At 36.8% G+C, this 19,074-nt stretch overlaps 4 protein-coding genes across 5 annotated transcripts; 3 read left to right on the top strand and 1 right to left on the bottom strand.

Moving 5' to 3' along the window:
* The first annotated feature begins 703 nt into the window (after window positions 1–703).
* On the top strand, window positions 704–2,082 carry LOC140791282 (expansin-A4-like). The gene is made up of 3 exons (XM_073141769.1): window positions 704–971; window positions 1,075–1,387; window positions 1,468–2,082. Exons 1-3 carry the CDS (start codon window positions 830–832, stop codon window positions 1,769–1,771), a joined length of 759 nt encoding a protein of 252 aa, XP_072997870.1. The 5' UTR covers window positions 704–829; the 3' UTR covers window positions 1,772–2,082.
* A 1,696-nt stretch (window positions 2,083–3,778) lies between these two features.
* Window positions 3,779–8,283, top strand: LOC140791542 (uncharacterized). Of its 2 annotated transcripts, XR_012109584.1 has the most exons (8): window positions 3,803–4,113; window positions 4,776–4,824; window positions 4,893–4,995; window positions 5,088–5,183; window positions 5,260–5,334; window positions 5,426–5,495; window positions 5,770–5,861; window positions 7,794–7,924. XR_012109584.1 is itself a non-coding variant. In XM_073142166.1 (7 exons), exons 1-7 carry the CDS (start codon window positions 3,850–3,852, stop codon window positions 7,860–7,862), a joined length of 726 nt encoding a protein of 241 aa, XP_072998267.1. In that variant the 5' UTR covers window positions 3,779–3,849; the 3' UTR covers window positions 7,863–8,283. The 2 variants fall into 2 exon arrangements, 1 of the variants encoding a protein (XP_072998267.1); XM_073142166.1 differs by lacking the exon at window positions 5,770–5,861 and having other exon boundaries at window positions 3,779–4,113; window positions 7,794–8,283.
* Window positions 8,284–9,905: 1,622 nt separating this feature from the next.
* LOC140791463 (uncharacterized) lies at window positions 9,906–13,734 on the top strand. The gene is made up of 7 exons (XM_073142057.1): window positions 9,906–10,154; window positions 11,073–11,121; window positions 11,190–11,292; window positions 11,382–11,477; window positions 11,552–11,626; window positions 11,719–11,788; window positions 13,350–13,734. Exons 1-7 carry the CDS (start codon window positions 9,915–9,917, stop codon window positions 13,416–13,418), a joined length of 702 nt encoding a protein of 233 aa, XP_072998158.1. The 5' UTR covers window positions 9,906–9,914; the 3' UTR covers window positions 13,419–13,734.
* Window positions 13,711–18,432, bottom strand: LOC140791462 (reticulon-like protein B16). Its single transcript, XM_073142055.1, has 5 exons — window positions 18,023–18,432; window positions 15,186–15,366; window positions 14,951–15,092; window positions 14,780–14,849; window positions 13,711–14,131 (listed from the first exon to the last, which is right to left on the bottom strand). Exons 1-5 carry the CDS (start codon window positions 18,171–18,173, stop codon window positions 13,965–13,967), a joined length of 711 nt encoding a protein of 236 aa, XP_072998156.1. The 5' UTR covers window positions 18,174–18,432; the 3' UTR covers window positions 13,711–13,964.
* Window positions 18,433–19,074: the final 642 nt, after the last annotated feature.

Genomic DNA, 19,074 nt, shown 5'->3' with positions numbered 1-19,074 from the left:
ACATTTAAAGTCTAAGAGGGAGAGCTTCAAAAGAATGAATAGAGAATGATGCCTCCTGTAACCTTCCGTTGAGTTGAGGTAATTATTAATTTGAAATCGAGCATGAAAAGAAAGCTTATAACCGACCACTAGATTATGATTTTAATTCTTAGAAGAGTATTGAAGCATTGGCCCCATTTAATAGATGATAAGAAGATAGAAAATATGCCCTTAATCGAGAGTAGGTGAAGTCTTTTCATTAGGCTAAATTTCATGGGAAAAAAGAAGAAGATATTTCACAAGAGTATACATGAATAAAAACCACTATTTATTTTAGTAAGTTTAAAGTAACATCTCCCCTATTACATTTTAGAAAATCACAAACACATTTCTTTCTTTCTTTCTAAATATATCCTCATATTGAAAGGGATGTTGGGTGCCACCGTCATCCATTATCTTGGCCGCAATTAGAAAATGACATACTGATAATTAGATAGATAGATATAAATAGGGAGAGAGAGAGAAATGCATGTGAGTGAGGGCCCATTTGGTACTTCAACCGAAACAATTGCATGTGCTTCTGATTCCGTAATCGAATCAACTAGTTTGAAGGGCCCCCACCCTCCCTAATCCTATGGTTGTTGGGACAATTAAGCATGAGAACAATTTTGGACTCGATCGTCCCTTTGTGCAATTTAAGTTCCCTCCCTTTTGCTATAAATAGAACCACCTAGCTCCCTCCCATTTACTCCTCCAAGCACCACACACACACACCCTCTTCTCCCCTTTCTTAGCTAGCTAGCTACTACTACTACTACTACTACTACAATTACTAGGTCTATCGTCCAAAATGGCAACCACCAAGTGCATCTCCAATGCTCTCTTCTTTCTCCTCTCCTTCTTCCTCTTCTTCGTGTCAGGAGCCTTGGGGGATGGATGGCAAACTGCCCATGCTACATTCTACGGCGGCGGCGATGCCTCTGGAACAATGGGTTAGTTCCTTTTTCTTTTTCAAGGCATTAAAGTATGGCATACATACATATATATATATTATTGATCTGTTATCTAACGGCTTACTACTTTTTTGGGTTGCAGGTGGGGCTTGTGGATATGGGAACCTCTACAGCCAGGGGTACGGGACTAATACGGCGGCGTTGAGCACCGCACTGTTCAATGAAGGCGCTAGCTGCGGCTCCTGCTACGAGATGCGATGCGCCGACGATCCGAGGTGGTGCCTCCCGGGCTCCATCATCGTGACGGCTACCAATTTTTGCCCCCCGAACTATGCGCTACCTAACGACAATGGTGGGTGGTGCAATCCTCCCCTTGCGCACTTCGACCTCGCGGAGCCTGCCTTCCTCCAGATAGCTCAGTATCGTGCCGGCATTGTGCCCATCTCGTTCCGCAGGTAAATTTTATTAATGTCTGATGTCAGTAATTGTTTACATTTAGAATGGATGCAGTAACTTTTGTATATGTTAATAACAGGGTCCCATGTGTGAAGAAAGGAGGGATAAGGTTCACCATCAACGGTCACTCATACTTCAACCTGGTGCTGATCACCAACGTCGGCGGCGCCGGCGACGTCCGGTCGGTGTCAATCAAGGGGTCAAAGTCGGGGTGGCAGGCGATGTCGCGCAACTGGGGCGCCAACTGGCAGAGCAACGCTAACCTCGACGGCCAGAGCCTCTCCTTCCAGGTCACCACCAGCGACGGCCGGACCGTCATGAGCAACAACGTCGCGCCGGCCGGGTGGCAGTTTGGCCAGACCTTTGAGGGTGGCCAGTTCTAAACTATATATATATATATATATTGTGTCAACAAAGTTATATGCAACTCTCTCTATCTGAAGAGAGAGAAAGAATTAAGTCTTGGCCTGGTCTAAAGCTGAGGTAGCTTAGTTTCTTAGCACCCGCTGAGGCCTAAATGTATGAGTAAATTTGGTTGTTTACTATTGGTAGATTTATAGGGTTGTATTGTGAATGGAATTGGTGGATAGATAAGTTACAGAGAAGTTTGAATGCTTCAGGGTTAAAAGGCAATTGCCTTTATATGTATTTTAATCAATGGAATAATTAAGAAAGTCATAATTTACTAGCATTATATTTCTCTCTCTAGTTCTACTGCATCTTCTCATCCACTTGGATTCTCTCCACTCGTTGTAACAATGATTGAGATGTACAGCACAAATGATTTTTTATCTAATAAACGACATAAGCAGCAGATAGGCAATTTCCTTCTCATTGGATGCTTGAAGGTATCATATTACTTCCACTCTACTTCCTGTGGCAAAGTAGGAAGGGGTTATTGCCTCCAAGTTCCATATGGGCTAGAATATGTGTTTTAAGGTATAATATTTGTAGTATTAAATAAAACTCTTTTATTCTTCTAATTAAAGTTTGAAAGAATATGTGTTTTAACATCCAAATATGTTGAAGTGGATATCAGAATTTATGAGCCAAACTTAGCCTTTTAGAAATGAAGCCAAACGAACTCTAAAGGTTAACTAATAGGTGCTTCTTAATGGAGGACTTACCTAATAGATTTAGTTTAAATTACTCTAACATAAAAAGTGAATCAACATGACTAAGACCTATTTTCCCTGCAATTTCTGCATAACACTACCCAACGCATATTAGATATGATTGTGATCGGGCCAAAAAATTGCTCTAAAGAGGGATACAATTAAGACTTAAATCTCTAGTTTTGTATTGAAATTTGCTTCGGTTTGAGCAATATGGAATGCGTATAGATTAGGGTGTACCTGAGCTGAGTTTAATCGAGCCTGATCAAATTTAAATTTAAATTAATTTTGAGTCTAAGTATATAATTAATTAAAATAATTTTAATTCCAGCCAATTTTGGATTTGAGTTTGAATGAGCTAATTAATAAGTAATTTTAAATCTGAATCAATTCAAATTTAAATTGAGCTTGATCAAACTTGAATTGGATCAAGCTAGCTTGATTCAGGATTTAATCAAGTTGCCATCATCAACGAGCGGTGGAAGAGGACAGCGTAATCTTCTCCCGAAGGTAGGCATGAAGTAAAGACATAATTCAATAGTGAAGGTAACAAAAGTAAAATAGTAATATTATGAGCCTTTCAATCATGATTAAAGTTCATATTTCTTATGTTATATATTATATATTATTTTAAATCTTATAAAGCTGAGTTTGATCTAGTCAGCTTATGATCAAACTTGAATTAGCTAACTTTCGAGCTGAGATTGATTAAGGTTTAACGAGTTTATATAACGAATAACTTCACTCGAGTTTGGCTCGGTTATTTTGACAGCCCCAATATCAATGCATCTAACTCATATATAAATGAAAAGTGTACCTTTTTCTTTAGGTAGTTTGCTCAATTTTAATTGTTATTTTTTTTATTATATTTGATTAAGTCAGAGGTAAGATATTTATTAGAAATATAATTATAAAAAATTAGATAATTTTTTCAATGCATTTAAAATAATACTGAGTGGATCTTAAATAAAAATATATAATAAATATATTTAAATAGATGTATATTTTTTTATAATACATTGTTATTTAAGATTTTATCTAATTATCTGCAACTTTATTTCTAATAAAAATATTAAAATTCAATCTGTGTTTTATCAAAAATTATAAAAAAAAATAAAAATTATATTTAGTCAGGATCGCATAAAAAAATAAAAATTAAGTGCTTAAGTTAATAAAATTTAATAAAATTGAGCCATTAAGCTAGAGTCCTTGGGCCGAATAGGTGGGCCGAGAAGTAAAGTAGCATTTGCACGCTAAATTGGCGAGATTTTGGTCGATTCGAAAAGCGGATTCCTCCTCCGAAACCTCGTTCGTATTTATACGAATCAAACGACTTCTGCTAAAAGATGGCAATCGCTTCCTCTTCGCTCACAACCAAGTCCGCTCGATTTCTCGAAGCTCTCAGGCTACCGCGGATCGTAGCGGCTATCCATCTACCGAGCAAAACCCTAACGACCACATCTCAAATGGACGAGACCGATCGGAACTCTAGGGTTTCGAACTCCAGGGGCGGAGCAGGGGGTTGCTTCCAGCTCTCTCAATCGGCCGTGCTCAAGCTCCAGAAGGGAGATATCACCCAGTGGTCCGTTGACGGATCCACCGACGCGATCGTGAGTGAGATATGAGCATCCTTCTCCGATTTTCTTTGTGATTTACGGTTCTTTAGTTCTCGATACGTCTAATTTGTTGTCGTCCTGTTGTTTTCTAGCTTGGATTTTAGGTTATTATCTTGAGTTTTTCTGATAAGCAAGCATTTAGTACACGAATTTGTTTTCCCAGGATTAGATTTCATTCCTTAGAGAACGAGTTCTGAATTTTGACATGGCTTAGTTTATTGTTCTTTATACGATAGAAGATTGAGGTTTTGTCGTTTTAGAATAGTAGTTGCTGCTGGTTCCCTTTGGTAGTACTAGTTGCTGCAGTACTTAGTTATTTTTCTGTATGCATTTATGCAAGCATGCGATGTCGTGGCACACACACTGTGTTGACAATTTTATTCTGCCAACCGGCCGGCATGGCTGTAGGCTTAGTCAATAACTTCTAACATTAACAAAATATGTTTTACGATTCCAGTCAGATAATAGCCTGCTGACTTATCACATTATCTCATATTAGAGTTTTTCACTGGGCCTGACCTGTTCAAAATTCTAATAAAATCTGTCAATTGTGAATTAACCAGATAATGGACAGCAGCATATTGTTATAGTTTGGCCTGCTTTATTTTTTCCGTTTCTCTTTTATCTGGCTACAACATCATTGGTTGTTTTTGCAGGTAAATGCTGCTAATGAGCGAATGCTAGGAGGTGGAGGCGTTGATGGAGGTAATTGCTTTGCACTTTCTTGATGTCATCATCAAATATCTAAGATGACTTGAAACACCCTGTCTCAGCCATACATAGATTTGCCGGACCAGAACTCGTAGAGGCATGTAGGAAAGTCCCGGAGGTTAGACGTGGAGTTCGCTGTCCTACTGGAGAAGCCAGGATTACTCCGTTAGTATATATATATACTGGATGATGATTAAGTTGTTACATCATTATGATGAACTAATAATAAAATTTTGTTGTTGTTGAAACATGTCCAGAGCTTTTCGGCTTCCTGTTTCTCACGTAATACACACTGTTGGACCCATTTATAATATGGATAATAATCCTGAGGCTTCCTTGAGGAGTGCTTACAGGTGACCTGTCTCTCATATGTTTACTTTTAAATTGTCACTAAACCATCCTCAGGAAGTCTACCTATTTCAATTGCAGAAATTGCTTGCGGCTTGCTAAAGAGAACAACATACAGTATATTGCTTTTCCAGCAATATCATGTGGTGTTTTTGGGTATGTAGTGGCTTCACTGAGTAACTTGAACTCACTCATGGTCTTTCATTAATTTCTTTGGATTTAATTTACTTCTATTTCTTTTACACAGATATCCTTTTAAAGAAGCATCCAGAATAGCTATATCTACAGTAAAGGATTTCTCAAATGACTTAAAGGAGGTATGTATCACTTTGTTTATTGCTTTATCCAGTATTGAATTCTCATACTTATAATCTAGTCATGCATTTGTTCATACCATAAACTTTGTTTACTGCATGTTCCTTTTTCCACTCTACCCTTTTGCTCTTAGAAGATATAGGGCCATCTTTTACATTTAGTTAGCTTTCTTAAATGTCTAGTGATGTCTATGATATGAATATTACTATTTCATTGTCATCTATGATACACAGATTCTTTATTACACAAGCTGATTCCATGTGAACATACTCACAGGACATGAACACATGTTGAGTCATGTTGTTTAGCAAAAAGAGACATCGAAGCGGTAATGATTTCAAGTCATAGAAAAGAGTTCAATGATAAGAGTAAGGCTGCATATATCTTCTCTCCCCAAACCCACACATTGCAAACCTTGTGCATTGGAATGCGTACACAAAGAAATTATGTATTTGGCTTAGTTTTTTTCTGACCATAGGTTATTTCTTCGATACACAGGTATAGAATGCTATGAATATATTAGGTTTTGGTAATCCCTATTAAGATAGACCAAGTTCATTAAAAATGTTTTGATTAGGATACACTTTGATTGCTAAAAACTTCAATCATGATCCAAGACAATGATAAGGCCTAAATTTAGAGCTTATGTCATTGTGTCATAAAAATAAATGTCATTTATCCTATATCTTGTTATTTAGTCAGTTACTTTCTATTAATGTTGTTGGTGGTTTGATACAAAAAATATATACATGCATCGTATGTACATTTGTATGTGTACATAAATGTGTGTGTACAGGCCTATTGACCAAAGAAGGCATATGTGCATTACAATCTATTTACTTGAATAGGGACAACTGGGAAATTTATTAGAATAGATGTCGCGCTTAACCTTAAGATTTTTAATATAAAAAGAATTAAAATATCAGCATATTTAAAGTTATACATCACGAAACAACTTTTTTTAACCTCTTAGACATCTAGAAAATGCTTAATTTCTTTTTGAAATTGATCAAAATTCGAAAACACTTTACATTTTTCTTTAATTATTGTTTACACCCTACCTTGCTGAGCTAAATTTAACCCAATAACAATAAATGAAATAGAAATTATAGAATATTCTATTTCTTTCAATATTGAGAACTTTAAATACTAAAAACACCCCTCATGAGCCACCTCATCATCTTATTAAGACTATATTAAACTCATTTTTATCATTTCTTATTTTTGGCATCTACCTTTCCTTCTTTTTCCTGCCCATTTCAACTCGTGAGCACCGGGAACCTTGCTAGAGACCACCACCACCGCACGATCTCAACTCCACCTTATAGTCTTCTCTGGAGAAATTCTCTAGTGAGGTTCTTAATACTGGCTAGTTGAGGTGAGGTGCGGGGGTGAAGAGATGAAAGATGTAAGGTGGAAGAGGGAGGAGGGATGAATACTTTCAATGTTTTTAGTGAAATTCTAAGCTTTTCAGGCCATGTCTATTCATGTAAATATTTTTTTAAGAATGCCTGCTTTGGTCTATAACCCTGTGTGTGTGTGTGTGTGTGCGTACACACACACACACACACACACATATATATATATATATATGCAAATCTTCTTTTGAAGATACAAAGTGGTCTGAGTTCATATTATTCGCTATAGAACAATCTTCGACTGTTGCTAATATTTTACAGAAGGCATTCAGGAAAATCAGTTCCAGGTAAGTTAAATAGACTGATGTATGAAGAATCCTCCTGGTCCTTAAGTCTTTTTGATATGATTTTGTGGCCAGTAGGTTTGTTTGCAAAAAGATGTTCGATTAACAATTCAGATTAATTCTTGTTCAGAACTCAAAAATATCGCAGTGTTACCTAAATGGCTAAATATCAGTGTAAACATTATTTAATATGTATTTTAATATACGACTACACTTCTTTATACTGATGATGGACTGGAGCTTTATGATGAGTACTGAAAATTGGTCAAAGCATTATCAAAGGACATAAACTTTACCTTCATTGTTTAACTTTTGATATATCCTTGTAGCCCTAACACAAGTACAGAAACCTATCTCACAATTTAGAGGATTGGCCTTAGTCTCAAGGTCATTGGAAAAATCCACTATTTGTTTGCTATTACTTAGCAGCTGAGATCCACTTTTGGTTGACAAGTTCTGCTTCACTCTATATATTACTTGGAATGATGTTACACTGAATATGTTAGTACATTTCCATCCTGGCAATTCTACTTCGGATCCTAATTGTTGTTGCTAGCTAATAGTGATTAAAATAACTCACAATGAACTCTGCTTGCAGGTGCATTTTGTTTTGTTTCAGGATGAACTTTATAATATCTGGTTTGAGACTGCCCGTGAACTGCTTTAATGACCGGAATCAACAGTTGTTTCCAAATTATATCAAACTTGGTGCAACTTGAGGTTACTACAAGTCTGCAGTTGTGCACATCCGTCTTACTATAGAATTAGTGTCATTTGGCGAAACAGAGTCGAACTGGGATTTTCGTTTGTACAGCCTGAGTACTGTAAACTGCACTTATTATTTAAATGAGAAACACAAAGTTAAAAGCAGCAACGTCATATAGTGTTTTACTGGGGAAGCAAGGCCTACATCTTGTTTTTGTTCTCCAGTGTTATTGTTTTGCTGGTGAAGGAGCTTGTTCCTTTTCAGCTCATGTTTTGATGCTGGCTGATACTAATTCTACAAGATGGCATGCAGCCTAGCAGAGACGAGAGCAGTCCTTGTAACCCTACAGCATATCATTAAAGCATTTTCACTCTTATCATAAGCTGACTTGATCTGTGAACGAGGATAATGACTTTTCCTTGTACATCTGTATGAAGTGCAGGATACTACTCACTATAGCCAATTAAGAAATCTCAGAAGAGGTACTAGCTGTGAATCAAAGATGCAGTCATCGATTAGGCCACAATTACCGCTACGATGTGGACCAAGGACCAAAGCTTTTATACTTTGGGCTATCAATATAAACGAGCAGGTTTGACTCAGCCTAAACTAAAAGCTAGTTTCCTAAACTGAAAAATAGTTATGCTTGAAACTAATTTTGAGCCGAGAGTCCAATTATAAGCCGGCTCGCTCAAATTTAGGCTAATAAGGTTTGAATTTATATATATGTATGATATTAATTTTTATGTATCTCTAATTTGATCTAAATCTAGTGGTAATTAAATTTTAATCAAGTCACGGAACACTCTGATTGACAGGGTATATATAGATGTTGATCAACTCATATATTTAAGAAGTTTAGAAATCTAAAAGTCAGTGAGATAATGTTCAGTTAGTTAAAGGGGCATATAATGTACGAGTATACTCCGGTTCACATCTAAAGGAGAAGTATAGATACCTATATAGCAAGAGTGAACGCTGAAAAGAAGCTGCAAAGAAAAGACAAGAGCCTAACATAGAAGAAAAGTGGGTGATGTAAACGGCTTTTGGTGGATAGATTAATTACAGAGAAGTTTGAACGCTTTTTCTCAAGAAAATAAGTTTGAATATTTCAGGGTTAAAATGATTTCCCTTTAATTTGTATGTGATCATTGGAATAAGACGTCATGATGTACTAGCATTATTTTCCCTCTGCAGTGGTTGTAGCTGCTCTCTTCCACTTGGATACCCTGTCCACTCGTAGAAACAAATTATTTTATCTATTAAGTATCATGAGTAGATAGCCAGTATCCTTCTGATTGGATGCTTGAAAGTATCGTCAACTTTCCATACTTGCAAACGTTACGTAGGTGACTGAATAAGACTACTAGTTCGATATTAATAAATTTTAATATAAAATTTTAAGAATAGTATCACTACTAAACTGTTAAAATATCTAAGTCTCTCTCTCTCTCTCTCCTTATCATCTGTCACCTCTTCCAGTTTGACCACGTTATCATCTCTCTCTCTCTCTCTCTCTCTCTCTCTCTCTCTCTCTCTCTCTCTACCCTATCCCAGCCAATCAAAACAATCTCTTCTCTCCCGCCTACCCCAGAAGTTCTTTTGCCACTCCACCCCCACCCACCTCTACCTCTTCTCTTCTCCTCCCCCTCTCTCTAATCCGATGGTCATCGTGGGTGCAAGAGAGCGAGAAAGGAATGGGAAAGGAATGGAAGACGACGCGACGAGACAAGACGAGACGAGAGGAAGAGAGTTGGATGATACTGAGAGAAAGGATAGTTTTGATTGGACGAGGGAGAAAGGAAGAAATGAAGGAGACGAGGTGGTTTTGAACGTGCTACTAATTATAAATTTTTCATATATAATAAAATTATTAAAAATATAAAATAGAGTCGAATTCAAATAATAGTGCGAGTTTTGGGCTGAATGGTGGGGCCCATAAGGAAATATCCACTTTCATGCTACTATATAAGCGATATTTACCCTCGAAACTCGAGTAGATAGCCGACTAAGATGGCACGCGCTTCTTCTTCTCTCTCAACGAAGTCCGCTCGATTTCTTGAAGCTCTCAGGTTACCGCGAATCCTAACGGCGATCCGTCGAGCGAGCAATACCCCGGCGACGGCGCAGTCTATGGTTTCGAACTCCTCGGGTGGAGCAGGGGGTTGCTTCCAGCTCTCTCCTTTGACCGTGCTCAAGCTCCAGAAGGGAGACATCACCCAGTGGTCCGTGAACGGATCTACCGACGCGATCGTGAGTGAGATCGGAGCATCCTTCTCCCATTGCTTTGTGATTTAGAGCTCTTAGTTCTTGATTCTTCTAATTTCTTGTCGTATTGGTGTTTTCTAGCTTGAATTTTGGGTTATAATCTTGAGTTTTCCTGATCATGATGATGCATGTATGTTATTCTTGTAGCTACTAGATGCCGTTTGAATTACAAGAATTTGTTTTTCCAGATAGGAAGAAGATTAGATATCGTTATTTAGAGAAGGAATTCTGAATCTTGACATGGCAAGGCTTATTGTTCTCTATGTGGCAGAAGAAAGATTATTTTGCGCCGGCCCTACCTCTGCTAGGATTTCGGTCGCAGCTCTCCTATCCTCTAGAGAGCTCTTCCTTGTCGTCGTCGGCGTCTTCCTCCCCTCCCCTCTCCTCTCTTACCCGGTCGCCTCGCTAAGGGAGGGGAGAGGTTTTTCTCCCTTCTTAGATCTTCCTTTAGTAGTAATAGTTGTTTCAGAACTTGGTTACTGTTCTGTGTGCATTTACGCAAGCATGCTAGACACAGTCGCATAGTGTGTGTTGGCATGGATCCGTGCCAACCGGCATGGCTGTAGTCAATAGTTTCTAACTTTAATAGCCCGTTGACTTCTCATCCCATGACTCATGTTACTCTTTCACTGGGCCTGACAAGGTGGTGTTAACAATGTGAGAGCACTGCTAAACCCCTTCTTCTTTAAGATTGTTGAGCATAGCTCAGGCAGTATATATAGACTTGCAGATAAATGCTGGCCGTGAAGAGAAAGAGAGCCTGTTCTGTTCAAAATTCCAGTAAAAACCATCAATTATGAATTAACCAGATAATTCACAGCAACAGCTTGTTATAGTTTGACATGCTTTATTTTTTACATCTTCTCTATAATCTGGCTACAACACGATTGGTTATTTTTGCAGGTAAATGCTGCTAATGAGCGAATGCTAGGAGGTGGAGGGGTTGATGGAGGTAATTGCTTTGCACTTTCTTGATGTCATCATCAAATATCTAATATGACTTGAAACACCCTGTCTCAGCCATACATAGAGCTGCTGGACCAGAACTCGTAGAGGCATGTAGGAAAGTCCCGGAGGTTAGACATGGAGTTCGTTGTCCTACTGGAGAAGCCAGGATTACTCCGTTAGTATATATACTGGATGATGATTAAGTTGTTACATTCACTATGATGAACTAATGATAAAAATATCTTCTTGTTGAAACATGTCCAGAGCTTTTCAGCTTCCTGTTTCTCATGTAATACACACTGTTGGACCCATTTATGATACAGATAAGAATCCTGAGGCTTCCTTGAGGAATGCTTACAGGTGACCTGTCTCATATATTCACTTTTAAATTGTCACTAAACTATCCTCAAGAAGTCTACCTATTTCAATTGCAGAAATTGCTTGCAGCTTGCTAAAGAGAACAACATACAGTATATTGCTTTTCCAGCAATATCATGTGGTGTTTTTGGGTATTTATTGGCTTCAGTAACTAACTTGAACTCACTCATGGTATTTTGTTAATTTCTCTGGATTTATGCTTTACTTCCATTTTTTTATGCAGATATCCTTTTAAAGAAGCATCCAGAATAGCTATATCTACAGTAAAGGATTTCTCAAATGACTTTAAGGAGGTATGCATCACTTTATTTATTGCTTTATCCAGTGTTGAATTCTCATACAAAATTTGGTACCGTATTATCCAGTCATGCAATTGTTCACACCATAAACTTTGTTTAGTGCGTGTTCCTTTTTCCACTCTACCCTTGTTTCTTAGAAGTTATAGGGCCTTGTTTACGTTTATTTAGCTTTCTTAAATGTCTAGTGATGTCTTTAATATGAATATCACTATTTCAATGTCATTTATGATGCACAAATTCTTTATTACACAAGCTGAGTCAATGTGGAGACACTCGTAAGATTCTTCATGAATACATGTTGAATCATGTTTAGCAAAAAGAGACATCCAAGTGGTCATGATTTCAAGTCATAGAAAAGAGTTCAGTGATAAGAGTAAGGCTGCATATATCTTCACTCCCTAGACCCCCACATTGCGAGCCTTGTGCATTGGAATACATTGGAAATGCATAGAAAAAATAATGATGTATATGGCTTAGTTTTGTGTGACCATAGGTTACTTCCTGGATACACAGATATAGAGGGCTATGATTATATTTAGTTGTCATAATCCTTATGAAGATAGATCAAGTTCATTAACAATGTTTTTTTTCCTGTTTCTTATTAGGAATTTTGGATATCTTTTGATTGCTAAAAACTTCTATCATGATCCAAGACAATGAGAATGACTAAATTTAGAGCTTATGTCATAATATGTATTTTAATTTGGAAAGAATTAAAAGATTGACATATTTAAAACTTCTACCTCATGTGAAAAGTGAAAACTGTTCTCTACCTCTTAAACATCCTGAAAGTGCTTAATACTTTAGTGTTTTCATTGAAATTCTAAGCATTTTCTGACCATGCCTACTTGGGTAATTTTGAGACCATGTCTATTCAAGTATTTTTCAAAGGATGCATATATATATATATATATATATACACACACACACACAAGGTGGTCATTTCATATTATTAGCTACAGAACAAACTCCAACTGTTGCATATATTTCACAAAAGGCACTCAGGAAATCAATTTTAGGTTGTTCATAGATCATGTATGAAGAATCCTTCAGGGTCTTAGCCTCTTTGACATGATTTTGCAGCCAATAGATTTGTTGGAAAGAAGATTTTCGATTATTAATTTGAAGTAATTCTTGTTCAGAACTCAAAAATATTCCAGTGTTACCCAAATGGCTAAATATCATAGTTTAATTGGTATTCTAATGTATGAGTGCACTACTTTATACTGATGGTTGACTAGTGCTAACTCAATTTTTATAATGAGTACTGAAAATAGGTCAAATGATGATCACTTAAATTTTATCTTCATTCTTTTACTTGGGGGTAAGGATTGACTTACTTTCAAGCTCATTGGAAAAGTTCAGTCCATTATTATTGCCTAAACACTGAAGCCCACTTTTGGTTGAAAAGTTCTGCTTCATTTATAGAGTACTTTGAATGATGTTATACTGAAAACGTTTTGTACATTTTTATCCTGGCAACTTTACATGGGATGCTAATTGTTGTTGCTAGCTAATAGTGATTAAGATAACTCACAGTGAACTCTGCTTGCAGGTGCATTTATTTTTATTTCAAGATGAACCTTATAATATTTGGTTTGAGACTTCCTGTGAATTGCTTTAACGACTGGAATCAACAGTTATTTCCAAATTATATCAAACTTGATGCAAGTTGAGATTACTAAAAATAAGTGGGCATTTGATGAAGAAGAGTCAAACTGGGATTTTCATTATTGCAGCATTACTGTAAACTGCACTTATTACTTGAATGAGAAACTCTGAAGTGAAGAGCTACACTCTGATGGCAATAATAGAAGCAGCAGCATCATAAAATGGTTTACTGGGAAAGATCATATTATGGGTCGATTGGTTTGTTGTATTTGAGAAAACCAGATCTATACATATAAGACGTAATATAAAAGAAAAAGTTTAGTCTCCGATATACTTTCCAATGGATGGGTGAAAAAATAGAAAGATACAAGACTTATGTTTATATTTGTTTCTCATGCATCTTGAAACATAAAACTAAATGGCCTCTATGAGAACTGGAGTCTCCAGCAGTACATGAATTCCCTAGTGTACACTGTTTAGCACAGTCAAATATCTGCCTTACAAGAAGCAAAGACACAGATTTTTGCTTAAAGAATGTAGAACTTCCCATGCAAATATACTATGCATCTTTGTCTTTGATGAAACGTCTCGGCAGTCTGCTGATCACATTTTCATCCACTACCTTGTAATGCTTGGAGAAATTCTGGTGGACTAACCCAGCATACTTATCCACATTCTCTTCATATTTATTATACAATGCTGGCAGCGTAATTGAGATGATGGTACCTGTGATCCACCCATATGTAAGATCAGCAAAGTGCAATTTATTGTATGGTCTTTCCACAAAGCGTTGAAGCAATTACATGCCAAAAATAAGACCATACAATCAACATGTTATTCAAATGAAATAAAATTAAATCCCACTGAGCAAATTCTGAAGGATAATGCATGCAAAAATCCTGCTATAAACCAATGTCCATTCATCTCTGGCACTAAACTAACAAATTGCACACGATGCAGTACAATTCATAAAGTGATCAGTTTACAGTAGGCAATAATCTTAGCAACTTCTGTCCATGAAGGACCACAATGAAAAATATCACCATCACCTGCAAATAACCTTGGGTTCATAGTTTCACTTACATTATAAGCAGATCCCACTACAAACCAGCAGCCCTACTAATAAATGGTGACATGGCATACAGCCGGTAGATATAAACATATGTGCTATTTGAATGCAGAAGCAGAATATATAAATTAAGAGCAACTGCAGAATACAACTGACTAACAGGGTATATAGACGTCAATCATGGAGGGATCTTAAACAGATATAACAACAAAGAAGGTTGACTATAAATATTCACTACTCCCACAATTTTGACATGCCTAAAACAGAAGTATAGGAAAGTGCTGACATTTGAGTGAAGAACATACCTATATAAGCAAGAGTGAAGAATGAAAAGAAGCTGCCAATAACAGACAAGAACCAAAGACAGATCACCACCTGTTCAGGAGAACAAAGACTAGTCTTGAAACTTGGTGGGCAGAAGGGAGAGCAGCATTTTGTTTCTGTTTGTACATATTGACAGTTTGAAAATTTCTTACCTGAAAAAAGAGCCTGAAGTCCTTTCCAATGGTAATATCATGAGCCATCATCAGCATATTATTAACTTTAACACGAAAAGAAGCTGCGGCATTGTTGACCATTTCCTCAGATAAGACCAACTCTGGTAGTGGCTTAAGTTGCCTGCTCAAACACAATCAGGATGGTTGGGAGTGCCTTCTTTAAATAAGAAAAACCAAATAAACACCTCCAAAGGATGATATATAATCAGCTTACTTATCTAGTAAAGCAGCGCTTTTAGCCCAGATGAACTGAACTACTATCAAAATAAGCAGTATGTCTGAACAGATTGTCAGGAATGGCAAGCCAGATCTTTCAAATAAAAGCCATGCAATAGTAGCAACCATGACAACACCGCAAGAAACACGTCGGCGTTTCCACAACATGACATCAGCAGCTGAAATGATGGCCAATCACAGTTAGCAGAAAATATACTCAGGGGATGGTAATAAGAACCAACGAGGAAAAGAAAGAAGAAACATGAGCCACAAGATGGAAGCCATATTATTTGCTAAGTTAGTTAAGTTGATGAGTAATTAAAGAAACTATTAGTAAAACATACTTGACAATGTGGGAGATTCAATGTTTTGAAAAGCGGTAATAGTAACTGCCTTGGCGGCTGCCCCGCAAAGTAGCAATATGGCCTACCAAAGGCGAGCAGGCTGCATTGGCGCTTAGAGGGGGCTGCTAATTTGGTAGATGAGGGTCGGGTCAATAGAGACGGGTCAAGTCGATAGATGCGGGTAGAGTTCTGGCTAACTTAAAAAATTTTTTTAATTGATCTCCTTAATCTCCTCTCTCACTCGATCCTCCTATTCTGCCCTAAATCCATCTCTCGAGCAGCAGTGGGAGCACGAGCTCATCTACATCCTTTGCCTCGTCCCTCTTCCACTGCGGCCTTCTCTCCCTCTCTAACGACATCAATCTTGTCGTCGACGAGCTCTCCAGCAGCAACAACTAAAGATGTTGATCTATCTCTAGCTCTCTTCCTTCTTTTTCAAGTTTTTTTCCTATGTTTCCAATTTTGCCCCTACTATAAATAGATGATAGGCTGGCATTTGAGAGTAGTACTGAAGGATAGTATGTGAGATTTTTAATTTTCTAGTTTTTTAGAATCTCAAGGAGAAAAAAGATTTGTTATGATTCTAAATTTTTAGCTACTTGTAATCTTACTGTTAATTTTTAGCTATATTATAATATATTATATATCATATATAATTATTTTTTATTTTTTATATATCAAAATACTATACCGCTTTTGCGTCCTAGGTGGTGGGGTGACCACCCCCAATCCATTGGACTTAGAATGGATGGCAAAGGTCAACCACATCTGCATGAAACCATGCAACAGAAAATTTGTGTCAAGCCATCCACCACATAATTCTTACAGTAAGAAGAAAGCTCAGGTACTAATAGTTTAGGTTCTCTATGAAGAATTCCTGCTTCAGGCTCTCCTTGACAACACATTTAAATTTTGAAATGCCTTGCTGAAACAGTTAGTCTCAAAGCAAGCAACCCCTTTCTTTTGTATCCAGTTTAAGTTCTTATCAGAAATCATAAATCAATATAACTTCAAGTTCTTACCTATCATTTTTCAGATTGGATGTCCAAAAGATGCACTCAATAGAAGATAACTTGCCAAGCTTATTAAGTATCGAGCATCAACCCCATCAAACTCAATTGTGTCATCCATACCTTTGTTTGTGCCCTTCACTATACGTACATAAATACATAATTTATCTTAGAGATTTACTAAGAATTTGTTGACTGATATAGCAAGAGATACTGTAATTGGGACATCCAAGAAAGAAGAAAGAAAGGCAATTGGTCATTCAATCATTTGGCTAGGTCAACCAATCTGATTGTCATAGTTTCTATAGCATTTCTGAGAAGTTAAGTTTGTCAACACAGCAACACTACATCCATGAAAAGGCAAATTACTGCTTAAAGAGTAGGAATGGCCTTTTGGCAAAGAACTTATAATGAAACATTACAGAAATATTACAGAGAATATAAGATGCCCATAGAATTGTGATAAAGTTAAAAAAAAAAAGAAGTCATAGAGAATGTGAAGAAAGCTGGATTTGAAGGATTCTTCAAAAGTAGTTTTATTTGGGGTGGGGGGACTAGATGCCAATAAACTGCTATGTGAAAGTGCAAAAATGTCACTTTGAGAGAATAAATTAAGTTAATGGACCTAGACCGAAAAAGAGTAAGGTGGACAGCTGAAAAAGATAAGAATCTGGATCAAGTGCTGGAACGAATACAGATGCCCAAAGAAACGGTCACTAATTGTTATACAGAAGATAAAAACATACATTTAGGGAACAGCTGGTTCTGATTCTTCTATAGTGAATTCCTTTAATAATAGTTCATGAGAAGCATAATTTACATGGATTCAGACAGAGTGAAATATAGGTGCCATAATTAGGTGAACCACTTTAGTTCATGTCATCAGCTAGTAGCTGGAAGTTTCGTCGAAATGTGGGCCATGCATAATATAGTGTTACTTGGAGCATGGGCATGCAATTCAAGCTGATGTTTCACTCAGTTGAAGTATGCAGCTATAAGGTACAATAGGACCAGATATTACACTTAAGTCACTTTGCCTACTTACTATATGACACGATGTGTAGACAGCGGAAGAATTTCACAATATAATCTAAGAATTTCCTCATAAAATCCCAACTACTTGGGTTTATGGATATGAATCGTTTCCACAACTAAGCTTCATTTATAAGGTATTCCCCTCTCAGTCTGGAAGATATCACCGTATCTTTCATATCGCTGCTGTACATAGATTTCTTGGCGTTCATATCTCTCTGACACCTTAGGGAGATAAATCACTTTTACTCCACACTATTTGGTCGATCTTTGTTGTAATCCAGCAACCAAAACTAAGTTCCAGCTAATTCTATATCGAAGTTAGAAGACAACAAAAAAATTTACAATGATAAGCGTCTCTTCTTCCAATTTCTACTTAAATTCGAAACTTTATAGAAACAAAACAACGGATTAAAACAACCAATCAAGAAAAAAGATTGACAATTCACCTTTTCCACCCCCAATGATCTGATGAATCGGTCGTTGCCGATCGAAGAGGCGATACCCGCCGCTCGACGAGCTACACTGATCCGCCGACCTCTCCTTCCTCGCATCCACGGCAACCTCCCCGTTCGATGAATCCTGCGCACTTCCGTCCATCTACGCCTTCAAATCCCAGCCAAAAAGCTCTCGAATCGGACGACAAGGCAAGAAGCGCAACAAAAACCCAGTTCCTCTTTACTGTTCTCGTCGATTTATAAACCCTAATTGGAGAAATTTTAGGACGAGGAAGGAGAAGATTCGAGTTTCTTGGGGTCCAAATCGAAGAAAATTGGACGATTTCGCAGACGAGGAAAGGTACTGGAATCTAGATACACGCACTTGCCGACTTTTTTGTACTTTGAATTATTTCTCTTTCGTCTCTCTCACTGTGAGTCGCTTTAAAATAATTCTATTGGATATTTTCGCCTTTTTATTTTTTATTTTTTATTTTATTTTTTAAGGATGTTTTCGCCTTTCCTTTCGTCGTAATAGAAAAATCTATAGAGAGAATAATGATAGGAATTATATATTTATTATATTCCACTTTTCTGTAGCTTAACTCTAAACCTGATTAGTTAATCTCATTTTTATAAGTTGAACAATGTAGTTTAAAATGTTATTTGGTTATAAACTGATTTAGTACTGCCATGATTATATTTAAGCCTCGTTTAATTTGAGTATAAGTCTAAATGCGAATAAAGCATGCACAAAAAGAGATTTTATTTGATCTAGAAAATATTTTATGTCTGAGTAATTAAGATTTTTATTATTTAAAAGTGGATGAATGAGGAGATGATACAGAGGAGAGAATGATTGAATAATAGTTTATTAGAGTAGTTTTCTTTCAAGAGCAAAATAGTAATTAAATTTTGCTCATAAATATAAAATAGTTTGGATAAATAAGAAGAGGAGAGAGAAGGCTAGGTTCAAGTAGAGTGCATTTAACCCATTTTACACTAAAATGATTTAAAAATAATCCGATAAATCCAAAAGATGATGTTTGGATAAAGTTTCTATA

The sequence above is a fragment of the Typha latifolia genome, chromosome 6 (assembly GCF_019914945.1).
Source record: "Typha latifolia isolate L0001 chromosome 6, TyphaL0001v2, whole genome shotgun sequence".
In the NCBI taxonomy this organism is placed as follows: Eukaryota; Viridiplantae; Streptophyta; class Magnoliopsida; order Poales; family Typhaceae; genus Typha; species Typha latifolia.
The sequence above is the reverse complement of the archived record's forward strand: the minus strand, read 5'-3'. Positions and strand labels throughout refer to the sequence as shown.

Excerpts from the sequence above, each read along its gene's own strand:
- LOC140791542 (XM_073142166.1), top strand. The coding sequence starts at position 3,850 with ATGGCAATCGCTTCCTCTTCGCTCACAACCAAGTCCGCTCGATTTCTC. Across the intron at positions 4,996-5,087 it reads GGAGAAGCCAGGATTACTCC|AGCTTTTCGGCTTCCTGTTT; the intron begins GTTAGTATATAT and ends AAACATGTCCAG. Across the intron at positions 5,184-5,259 it reads TCCTTGAGGAGTGCTTACAG|AAATTGCTTGCGGCTTGCTA; the intron begins GTGACCTGTCTC and ends TTTCAATTGCAG.
- LOC140791282 (XM_073141769.1), top strand. The coding sequence starts at position 830 with ATGGCAACCACCAAGTGCATCTCCAATGCTCTCTTCTTTCTCCTCTCC. Across the intron at positions 972-1,074 it reads CGATGCCTCTGGAACAATGG|GTGGGGCTTGTGGATATGGG; the intron begins GTTAGTTCCTTT and ends TTTGGGTTGCAG. Across the intron at positions 1,388-1,467 it reads GTGCCCATCTCGTTCCGCAG|GGTCCCATGTGTGAAGAAAG; the intron begins GTAAATTTTATT and ends TGTTAATAACAG.
- LOC140791462 (XM_073142055.1), bottom strand. The coding sequence starts at position 18,173 with ATGGACGGAAGTGCGCAGGATTCATCGAACGGGGAGGTTGCCGTGGAT. Across the intron at positions 15,367-18,022 it reads GATCATTGGGGGTGGAAAAG|CTGCTGATGTCATGTTGTGG; the intron begins GTGAATTGTCAA and ends CCATCATTTCAG. Across the intron at positions 14,132-14,779 it reads CTTCACTCTTGCTTATATAG|GTACCATCATCTCAATTACG; the intron begins GTATGTTCTTCA and ends GGTGGATCACAG.
- LOC140791463 (XM_073142057.1), top strand. The coding sequence starts at position 9,915 with ATGGCACGCGCTTCTTCTTCTCTCTCAACGAAGTCCGCTCGATTTCTT. Across the intron at positions 10,155-11,072 it reads ACGGATCTACCGACGCGATC|GTAAATGCTGCTAATGAGCG; the intron begins GTGAGTGAGATC and ends TTATTTTTGCAG. Across the intron at positions 11,122-11,189 it reads AGGTGGAGGGGTTGATGGAG|CCATACATAGAGCTGCTGGA; the intron begins GTAATTGCTTTG and ends ACCCTGTCTCAG.